Source organism: Vitis vinifera, chromosome 19 (assembly GCF_030704535.1).
Source record: "Vitis vinifera cultivar Pinot Noir 40024 chromosome 19, ASM3070453v1".
Taxonomy (NCBI): Eukaryota; Viridiplantae; Streptophyta; class Magnoliopsida; order Vitales; family Vitaceae; genus Vitis; species Vitis vinifera.
The window spans coordinates 377,343-387,569 of record NC_081823.1 but is presented as its reverse complement, the minus strand read 5'-3'; the positions used below and the strand labels follow the sequence as shown (position 1 = coordinate 387,569).

General features: G+C 32.8%; 2 protein-coding genes across 8 annotated transcripts; one reads left to right on the top strand and one right to left on the bottom strand.

The window, feature by feature from the left end:
- The first annotated feature begins 510 nt into the window (after nt 1–510).
- LOC100243485 (E3 ubiquitin-protein ligase CCNB1IP1 homolog) lies at nt 511–4,528 on the top strand. 6 transcript variants are annotated; one of them, XM_019216932.2, is made up of 10 exons: nt 511–677; nt 863–911; nt 1,762–1,933; nt 2,039–2,111; nt 2,521–2,566; nt 2,717–2,747; nt 2,955–3,210; nt 3,299–3,462; nt 3,594–3,855; nt 3,930–4,527. In XM_019216932.2, the coding sequence occupies exons 3-10, from the start codon at nt 1,864–1,866 to the stop codon at nt 3,934–3,936; spliced, it is 909 nt and encodes a 302-aa protein (XP_019072477.1). In that variant the 5' UTR covers nt 511–677; nt 863–911; nt 1,762–1,863; the 3' UTR covers nt 3,937–4,527. The 6 variants fall into 6 exon arrangements, with proteins under 6 accessions (XP_019072477.1, XP_059591478.1, XP_059591476.1 ...); XM_059735495.1 differs by having other exon boundaries at nt 517–677; nt 3,624–3,855; nt 3,930–4,528; XM_059735493.1 differs by having other exon boundaries at nt 517–677; nt 1,759–1,933.
- A 179-nt stretch (nt 4,529–4,707) lies between these two features.
- On the bottom strand, nt 4,708–8,631 carry LOC100255638 (NADH kinase). 2 transcript variants are annotated; one of them, XM_002283633.4, is made up of 5 exons: nt 8,380–8,631; nt 6,397–6,651; nt 6,214–6,294; nt 5,364–5,515; nt 4,708–5,272 (listed from the first exon to the last, which is right to left on the bottom strand). In XM_002283633.4, the coding sequence occupies exons 1-5, from the start codon at nt 8,470–8,472 to the stop codon at nt 4,906–4,908; spliced, it is 948 nt and encodes a 315-aa protein (XP_002283669.1). In that variant the 5' UTR covers nt 8,473–8,631; the 3' UTR covers nt 4,708–4,905. The 2 variants fall into 2 exon arrangements, with proteins under 2 accessions (XP_002283669.1, XP_059591474.1); XM_059735491.1 differs by having other exon boundaries at nt 8,218–8,618.
- Between the last annotated feature and the right edge of the window lie 1,596 nt (nt 8,632–10,227).

Genomic DNA, 10,227 nt, shown 5'->3' with positions numbered 1-10,227 from the left:
ATAATTGAAGTGCAATGAAGACCCTAAACAAGCACTATAAATTGAAGGATGGATGAAGTCTGTATTCATTTGACTATTAGAATATAAAGCTAATTTTTATTTTTTTTTCATTTTAATAATAAGAAATATTAATAAATTTTTATTTAAGTTTTATTTTAATTTTTTAGAGAAATAAAATCTATTAAAAAAATTGTAATTTTCTTAATTTTGATATTATATTATCTTTAAGCTAAAAGAAATTGATTTGATTGTTTTGATAACATCTTAAATAATGAAAATAATTATTTTTAGACAAAATAACCTAGCAATAACTTTGAAGGATTAAAATCAATTTGCGAAAAATTGAGTAAAAAAGGTGTTTTTAAAAAGTGCTTCTTAAGTTCCTAAAAAAGAATTATTCTATTATTAATCATTTTTCAAGTAATATCTCCGATAAGAAATCCCTTTGATTTAAATTATTTATTTCCACGTGGCAATTTTTTTTAATACACGACTGAAGCCACAGCCAACGACATTTCTTTTGTTCCGTTAATGTAGTTTCCAAATTTGACCTCCACTCTTCAAGAGTAGAGTCACAAACGAGCATTTTCGCGCCAATTTCATCTTCAATTTCTAGGGTTTCGCATCACACATTTTCTCCATAGTCAAGTTTCATGACGCATTACCAATCCTGCGAGGTATTTTCTCTAATTTCCTTTTTTTTTTTTTTCCTGTTATTGTTTTCAGAATTTTCGTATTTTTTATTCTTCCTTAGATTCTCAATTTGATTTTCTTTTTCCCTTTTTGAATGATTGAGCTTAAATTTCCGAAGTTATGCTTTTTTTTTTGATCCGGTGAGAATCCGTTTTTCTTTTGGTTTCAGGATTTTTTGAGAATCCAGAGATTTTGCCGAATTTCTGGTGTTTTTCAGGGTACGAATTTAACACTTGGTTTAGTTGCCAAGGCCTGAGAAAAGGGAGGAAAAGAAAAGAAAGTAAAAGTTTGGATTCTAAGTAATAATATTGTATTTGGAGCGAAATAACTGAGTTGCGTTTTTGTTATCAGTTTATCTGGTTTTACTACTTTTTCTCGGAAACCAAACAGATAGTTTTTTCAAGCTTTTTTAATTTTCATGCACTATTTTACTTCGTTTGTCAACTAAATCCATTCTCGTGGTTTCTGATCTGTGAATTCATGGGCATAAACCTTTTGCTACTCAAATCCTACTGTGTCTGAATTGCTAAATTCTTTGAACCAGTTAGTGCAAGCCGAAAGTTTCAACCTCATTACCGAGCTGAATATTACTGAATCTTCTGAATCATCAGTCAAAACTTTAGAAATAGTAAATAAATGCTTAAATGGCTTATTTTTCCGAATTATTTCCCTGAATTTCCCCAAATTTCTTTAAATATCTTAATCTGATTCTGACCATCCCTTTTTTTTCCTTATTTATTTTAATTCAATTCTAATCGCCAGCCGATGACTTGACAATCATAACTTGCGGTCATGGCTAGTTGTCAGACATTAAAATATTCCCTCTAAGAAGGTTTAAATAAATAAATAAATCCTTTTGCTCCAAACTCCCAAAGTCATAATATGCTGCATAATGGAGTAAGCGCTTCCCAATACCCATAATCTCTCCCATCCTAGATAAAAATCTATAAACTAAGCTGCTTTGGTACCCAGTTTTCAGTTTGAAGCCATGGAAACTTTGATCTTGCCACTTGCCCTTATTCATTTAGTAAGCGTCATAAGGCTCTCATATTAAGTTTGCTGCAGCAGACTGAGACTTGTAGGGAACTAAGCTCTGCGCCTGGCCGCGATTCATGGCGTTATAAAGCCTCAAACACACCATAAACTTGAAGATCATTTGTGACTGCTGAAATGAGATGCAATGCGTGCTGGCGGGAATTGGAAGGGCGAGCCATCTCGACCACCTGTGGCCACCTCTTGTGTATCCTGGTGCCTAGTCCTGCTTTCTACATTTTATACATTTACTTTATTATAGAAATAAAGGGGTGCAGTGCTTTGCATGTAGTTTCCTTGACCGCAGAAAAAGGCTCGGAAGATGCTAGCAAAATCCTTAGTAGTGATGCAGCATGTCCCATTTGTGATCAAGTGCTCTCTAAGAGGTATGAGGCTTCAAATGGTTGATTGATTGGAATTATTGTGTTTTTCTACTCCTTAAGCAACAATAGCACTATTGGCATGGGTATCAAGGCGTCGACAAACAGAAAATAGTAAACCAAATTTGGATTTTGGATCATATAGAATCTTTACTTATTAAAAGGAGTTTCCACTCTCCCATCAATTGTTTGCTTTCCACAAAATTTCCTTCCCCCCAGGAGTACCATAAGAGACATGCTTTGATTGTTTTCAAAACACTTCCATTTTCTTGGGGGGTTAATATTGATCTTGAACACTTTGGCTGGCAGTGGCAGGTAGGAGAAGGTTGGACTTTTTATTATTGTCTTGACTCATGTTATAGCATTTGAATGCTTTTGATTTCCTCTTACTTTATTATGGATTTTCACTTGTCAGTCTCATGAAACCTGTGGACGTCAATCCAAATGATGAATGGATAAATGTAAGCAATCACTCATTTAAGAATTTCTTTCCTGGATGCAACTCTCTTTTCCTTGCACCATGATATTGTAATACAACGCACCTACACCTCCTAGTCTTGCATTTCTCCTAATGATTTGGCTGCATCCTTAGATTTTAACTTTTACTGCAGATGGCCATGGCAGGAGTATCTCCCCAGATATGTATCCTTTATATTATACTTCTTAACTGATAAGTTTCCTCCAAAAATTTTACACTAGAAAACTGCAAAATATTCTGGACCATTATCCTGTTTCTTGTTCTACATGGTAGTGTGACCAAACTTAAATGTGAAAGGGACTAAGAATTTTTTCCAAGAAAAATTCTGTAAAGAGTCATTGATGCATGCATCTTTCCTTGAACGAGCCTAGTAATGAAAAGTGCATATAGGAGTGTAATGTTCTACATTGGACAAAAGGAACTGGAGATGCAATACAAGATGAACAGAATAGTAGCCCAGTGCCGGCAGAAATGTGAAATGATGCAAGAAAAATTCACAGAAAAACTGGAGCAGGTGCATACAGCATACCAGAAAATGGCCAAGAGGTGCCAGATGATGGAGCAAGAGATTGAGACCATGTCCAAGGACAAGCAAGAACTCCAAGAAAAATTTTCTGAAAAATCCAGGTAACTTGTTACCTTGATTATTTCTGTTCCCTGAAATTCAGCTTTGGTGCTTGGATCCCTGATACTAACCATTATTTTTCATTAACAGGCAAAAGAGAAAACTTGATGAAATGTATGATCAGTTAAGAAGTGAATATGAGTCAATGAAAAGATCAGCTATCCAACCCACAACCAATTTCTATTCAAGACCTGAGCCTGATTTGTTCTCTAACCAACCCAATATCATGGATAACAGAGATACAATCAGAAAAGGTAACCCTGTTTCTTTTATCATGGATAATAGTATACTACTTTCCATTCCTATTATGATTATTAGTTTGATAGAGTAAATCAGTTTTTGGTTAAATTTTTCCAAGCAAAACCAGTTGACTTATTTGTCGCAGATTGGTCGGTTTTCACTCCTGAAACTCCAGGACCTAAAGAGGATATATGGACTGCAAGACAGAATAGCTCTAATTCTGGTGGCCCTTTTGAGGTCTCTGGTGGCTCACCAATGAAACAAGCGCGAATCTCAGTTGATGCTGGGAACAGAAGGGCTGGTGCTTTTGGAACTGGAGCTGGAAACCCCTCAATGACCATAAGGAACCTAATACTTTCACCAATAAAACGGCCCCAGCTCTCCCGTGGCCGCCCTAACATGTTCACGTAAGCCACAGACTTAACAAATTTTCAATGCTTTGCTGTCTATTTCCAGAATGTAATGGCATTTTGGTGTTCAGGTTGTAGGCTTGGCATTGGAGGGCTTGCACCGCTAGTCACGCCAGACAGTACTACACAATCTGTAAGCAATTATTTTCCTGTCTGAAAACTAGGATAGAAAAAGATCAGGAAGAGGAAAAGGTGAAACAAAACAATGGACCGTAGTACTGATGTTTTTCAATTGTACATTTCTGTTACTGTGATTGGAGAAATATAACCTGAACTTTTCCCGTAAGTAGCATTCAGTTGAGACAAACACAAACCAGAATAGGCAAAAATATTACTTTTACATTGTGACAAAATCATTAAAAGGACAAGGGAAAAGAGAGTAGGATAGTTTGACACTGTCTAAAGACACCCTAAGAGCAGGCCTGCACTTGTATTTTGGAGCTTCTTGGTCACTTCACGAAAAGATGATAGATTTGCAAAGGGTTTTATACTAACTACAGGCAATTCTTTACCTGTCTTCAGGATTAAACACAAAAGAAAGAAGAAAGAAGGAGAGGACACATTATCATAGACTTATAATCCTAATGTCTCCAATTTGTTTGTTGTAAACCTACCACATCATTCCATGCTGTGCCTTTATATTTTACATGCAAAACCAACTTAATGCATCCTTCCTTTGGCACCTACTGTTCATGTTTTTAAAATTCTTCAGTTTATATATGTTAAATTCTCATAGCTTTCAGGTTTCACAGATAGTGGATGGTTAAACACACCTTGAGGAAAAAGCAAAATGGTGTTAAACAGGCAGGAATCAGACATAAACATAGTAGTAAAAATCCAGAGTTGAGATTGAGAAGAAAAACCATATTCACATTATAATTTAGACGCTCTCCTGATAACAAGGGGCCAAAAAAATAAAGGAAAAGCAGTAGGAACAGGAAGTAACCTCTAGTATGCTGTCATTTGTATATTTATGAGAGCTCCTCATATGTACATTTCACACACTGCTCACACCAACATTTCTTTATTCTGTTCTGCACATCTACTCTATGATAACAAGTGGTGAGGCAGGAAAACTTTCAAAACCGGGGCTTTGGAAGACATTTCAATAGTATCCCCATATTTGATGGAGTAGGAAACATCAGAACCATCAATATATATTACACCATCTTTACTAAACCATGATGCAACCATAGACTGATCAGGTTTTAGTAATCCATGCATTAAGCTTGAGTAGGCTGCTCCAGGTGAAATGGGTTCTCGTACCATGTACTGAAGATCCTGAGACAAAATGGGCATTGCAAATCCGCCTGCAGAGAGCATTGCAGCTGTAGATCCAGCAGCCGTTGAGACTCTAAGACCACTTGATCGACAGTGCACTAGAGGAGAACAGGGGTGGCCTTCCCTCTTAATTCTGTAAACAAACAGGACAAAGTTTGAGAACTGATAATCCTGATATTCTACATAAGTTGCTATATGCTAATGCTTCATGGAAAACCCCTTACTTGAATGAGCACCGAGAAACTGTTGCTGGACAAGGGTGTGCAAGTAAAGCATCATTAAGAGCATAGGTTGGCAGCAGTTGCGAATTCAGACATATTGACATTCTTGATAAATTGGAAGGGGTTCTTCGGTCGTCAAGAATGTCATCTAGCACCTGAAAGAAAGCCCATTTTCGAAGAGTTAAGCCAGAAGTTTCCTTGCTGGAAAAAAAAAGGACTATCCAAATAAAATTCGCTTCAAATGCAATAATCTATAAGATTCTTTTCTAGGAAAAAGGTTGAAGTGAAATTTTCAGTAGAGGCACATAGGTTCAGTTTATAGCTTGCAGCAATACAAAACTACGTAAAAATGACAGTTTTTCAAAATTATTTAGGCTATGTTTGGCTCCCATAAAGTATTAAGGAAAGAAAAAAATGCGAAGTAAAATATTTTTTTATTTTTTATGTTTGATTTTACTATGGAAAATGTGAAAGAAAGTTAAATATAATCAAAATTTATAAATAAAAATTGTATATTTTTAAATTATTTAATCTTTATATAGACAAGTTAAATAAGTAAAAAAAAATAGTATATATAAAAATAATTTATTAACTTTAAATCTAGTTTTTATTTTCTTTCACTTTGTTTTTTTCTTTTACTTTTCCTCTCTATTTTTTTCATTCAAACTTTCCAAGAACCAAATATAGCCTTAAACTTGGTCATCAAACCTTAATATATAAACTTCTTATTGAAGTTAGCAGTTTTTTTCTTTTTTTCTCTCTTGCAGTGCTTCCAAGCACACCCTAAGACGGATTCGTTAAAACACCAGGTAGCTATCAGCACCCTTTTCTAAAACCAGTGAGGCAGTCTTACTTGTTCGAAGTTCCCAATTGTTGCAGCACATAGATGACCAGTGCTTCTAGAAGCATCGAATTCTTCACTGAACTCTTCAACCTGCAGCAACGAAAATAGGGTAAAGCTAACTTCCCCCAGCAAAGTTGTATTGGTTCCGGGAAATAATCAGGAGAAACCACAGAAGCACATATATAAAACCACCTCTTGGACTTGAGTGGGGTCTGAATTCACCCCCAGGACAGGAATAGAATCGTCCATGAAATGGCTGGCCTGCAAAAGAGTCCCATCGCCACCAATGGTAACAACCAAATCCACATTATGAATTGGTTGTGAATCTTGTGATAGATTGTTACCACAAATGGCTTGCCAATCAACCACCTTTTTCCGCAAAACATCCTGACAAAAGTTTATGGCATCCTCGTGAACCTTTCGCCTGTTCTCCAGATAACCCAAAACCTGCAACGTTTCCAAGAGAAAATGAATCAATAGGGTGAAATTTTGAAAAAAAAAAAAAACAGAGGGAAAAGGGATTGACTAAAATCATATATGGACGTCCCAAAGTCAGTATAAGACTAATATCCTCAAAACAGTTCTCTCAGCTAAAGCAATGATAGCACACATTTTTCCATAGTTCAAGTTGAGAGCAAAGGCCTAGATGCAATGAAGTGCCCAACACCATTGATTCTAAGTAGAATTAATGCTGATTTTTAATGAATTTATATCATAAATTCCAAATAGAACATTTTTCAATCAGCTTTAACCTATGGATGGATCCCTACCAGAAGACTAGAAGAAATGGAATTGAAAACATTTGTTGATATGGAAGAAACAAAAGATTGCTTACATACTAAGTGAAGAATGTCGATAGAAACTCTACACATTAAAATGCAGCAATGTACCATATTCTATGGACTAAGGGTTGATATGGAAGAAACAAAAGATTGCTTACATACTAAGTGAAGAATGTCGATATAAACTCTACACATAAGAATGCAGCAATGTACCATATTCTATGGACTAAGGGTTTTCGACCATCTTCTCAAAGATCTAAGATACATCTATGGGCTTTGGACAATAGTCCCTATAAACAAAAATCCATTTCTTCATCTATTTCATCTATTCCATGATCGGAACAAGGGAGATTTTTGATCATTGAACTTTGATAGGGACTTGGGGGCTAGATCATTGGGACATTTTTTAACATACATGTGCTTCTAAGATTTCTTGTGAGATTGGATGGAACTTAGGCCATGTTTAGATGTTGGAATAGAGAATCACAATGGGAAATCAATTCCATTCCCATTCATTAATATGTTTGGATTGTCGTTTAGAATGGTAATGAAAATAAACAAACCAAATCGCACACTCACCAGGATTTTGATTCACCTCCATCCCGTCCTATTTCCATTCCAATTTTCATTACTATTTCCACTCCAATTTCCACATACCAACTGCATCTTCACATCTCTTATAAATGATGCCTCCAATCATATAATTTAGTAGGCCATGGTTTAGGAAACTTATGCTAGTGGTTGAGAAGTTGGAAGAATGGTTTAAGGTTCAGGGTTTATGAATGAAGGACAGGTGGAGGACAATAAGTTGCTAAATTCTGAAAAAGAAACGTTACTATAGTTTCTGGCATCCATGCAGTACAACTGTACAAACATATAATAAAAAACTAGCTCAAGACCTTAAAGAACTGCTTGGTTGCTAAGAAAATGCAGGAGAGAGAGAAATTTAACCCTTTTTTCTACATGAATTCAAACCCCGAAAATAAAACCCTCCAAACAGCTTTTTGTCATCAATTCAAGCTCATAAAACAAAGCTAACTATTCAACTCAGTAGCGCCCAGTCTTTCGTTTCTGGTAAAGCAGAACAACAAACACACAAGACCCAAAAATTCAGTTCCCTTTCCTTTATTTTCTCATTAACCAAACAGGGCAAAACCTCAGCATTCAGAGCCAAACGCCATAACCCACTTTGGCATTTCATCAAACACCAGAATGGCACTTTTCCACGTACCGGAACGACAAAAAAACGACCAAAGCGTTGAGTTTTGATCGGATGAAAAAGGGCATTAAGAGACCAAAACGAGAAAACCCCAGGAAGGAGAAGTGCACATTCAGCCAAAAATTTCCAAATTTTTGGTGGGTATCGAATGAAAACGAAGAAGAAGAAGAGTACCCGTGGTGTGGTGGTGCGGGAGAGGAGGTCCAACTGGGAATATGGGTGTATATCCAAGGATTTCAACATCAGCAGCAATCGCCTTTTCGCCATCTTTCAGAAAATGCCAAATATTCAATACAAGTTTCCCTCCCTTTCATGCTTCTGGAGTATACATATGTATTTATTGGAAAATAATTTGGACCATCTGTTTGACAAAATCTACATCATTCCATAAGATTAGGAATAAAATGGTACAAACGAACAGTAGTCCAAAATAAAAGGACGTAATGTTTAAAATATCCGTAAATATGGATATATTGTTACTTGAATTTTAGTGACATATCAAAAATATTAGAAAAATATCAGTAAATATTTTTACAAAAATATTAAGACAAAAAATGCTTGAAAAAACTAAAAAAATGATAAAATAATTAAGAATATATATATATATATTAAAGTTATTTTGCAAGTGTAACTAATACGATTAAAGATAATATTTATCAAATTTTTATAAAAAAATTAGTTTAAATTCTTTTAATATATTTATATTCATTTATTTTAAAAATTAAAAAAATATTTTTGTTAAAACATGTTTTATTACATTTTAAATAAAAAAATTAAATTGGTTTATGTAAAATATTTTATTTGAGATTTGATTTCTAAAAATTTATTACAAATACAGGGTGACAAATTTTCTATTAACATTAATTTATTTAAATAATTAAAATTCTTAATAATTTATTTTATTAAATTAATTTTATTTTATAAAATATTAGGACTTCATTAATTTTTTTATATTGTAGCAATTTTTGAGTAAAAATATATTTTTTATATTTTTAAATAAAAACATTTAAAATTAAATAAAATTAAATGGATAAATTAAAAAAATTAAAAGTAAAATGATAGTAATTTTTTAAAATAGCATTAAAAAGATGAATATAAAAAATAGTTAAAATAAAAGGACAATATAAAATAAAATAATAATATAACATTAAAATAAAAGATAAATAAAAAATGAATAATTAAAAAAATAATAAATGTTTAAAAAAATTGTCGATATTTCACGATAAATAATTGATATATCCAATAAATCGCGGATATATCTCTTATTTTTTCTCGTTGTCCTCGTCTTGACAGGTGTGTCCCTCATGCTCTGATTTTGCGAAATTTCGCGCCATAAAATTTGAAATTTTCATCACTAAGTGTACGATATAAATCAACTAAGATAACATGGTATCATCCCATTAGTGGTCTCTTTTTATACTTATAAGAAAAATACCATTGGATGAATATTCTTGAATTTACTTAAAAAGTAATTTTGGCTTGATATTATTTTAGTTTTTCAAAAAATAATATCAAAATTATAAATTTTAATTAAATATATAGTGAAACTAGAAGCTTGGAAGACCAAACAACTTTTCTTAATTTTTTATTAATATAGTGTTTGTTTTTTTTACTTAATTGTAAATAGAACTTAAAACTAAATAATATGTAATAGTGTTAAATATTAAATTGTTTGTTTTTATAATATTTTATTTATATTAAGTATTAAAAAGTAAAAAATAAAATAAAAATCAATATGTTAATTTTTCTATTTAGAAAAAGTTAAATTTTATTCAATCAAAAATTTATAATAAGTCATAAAAAAGTAAAAAAAAAAAACCTAAAATTTAAAAACAAATTGTTTTTAACCAAATTTCCTTATTTTTATATTAATTTATTGATTAAGAATAAGCTTTTTTGATAAATTAATTAAATATATATTTTAAATATGTATAAAATATTTTATTGAATTTAAAAAAAAATGATTTCTCATAAATAAATAAAAATAACATCTTATAGGAGTTTTGCATTTTGCACTATTAA

Excerpts from the sequence above, each read along its gene's own strand:
- LOC100243485 (XM_019216932.2), top strand. The coding sequence starts at position 1,864 with ATGAGATGCAATGCGTGCTGGCGGGAATTGGAAGGGCGAGCCATCTCG. Across the intron at positions 1,934-2,038 it reads CACCTGTGGCCACCTCTTGT|GCTCGGAAGATGCTAGCAAA; the intron begins GTATCCTGGTGC and ends CCGCAGAAAAAG. Across the intron at positions 3,463-3,593 it reads CAGAGATACAATCAGAAAAG|ATTGGTCGGTTTTCACTCCT; the intron begins GTAACCCTGTTT and ends TATTTGTCGCAG.
- LOC100255638 (XM_059735491.1), bottom strand. The coding sequence starts at position 8,472 with ATGGCGAAAAGGCGATTGCTGCTGATGTTGAAATCCTTGGATATACAC. Across the intron at positions 6,652-8,217 it reads GTCGTTTTTTTGTCGTTCCG|GTTTTGGGTTATCTGGAGAA; the intron begins GTACGTGGAAAA and ends GAAACGTTGCAG. Across the intron at positions 5,516-6,213 it reads CAATTGGGAACTTCGAACAA|GTGCTAGATGACATTCTTGA; the intron begins GTAAGACTGCCT and ends GCTTTCTTTCAG.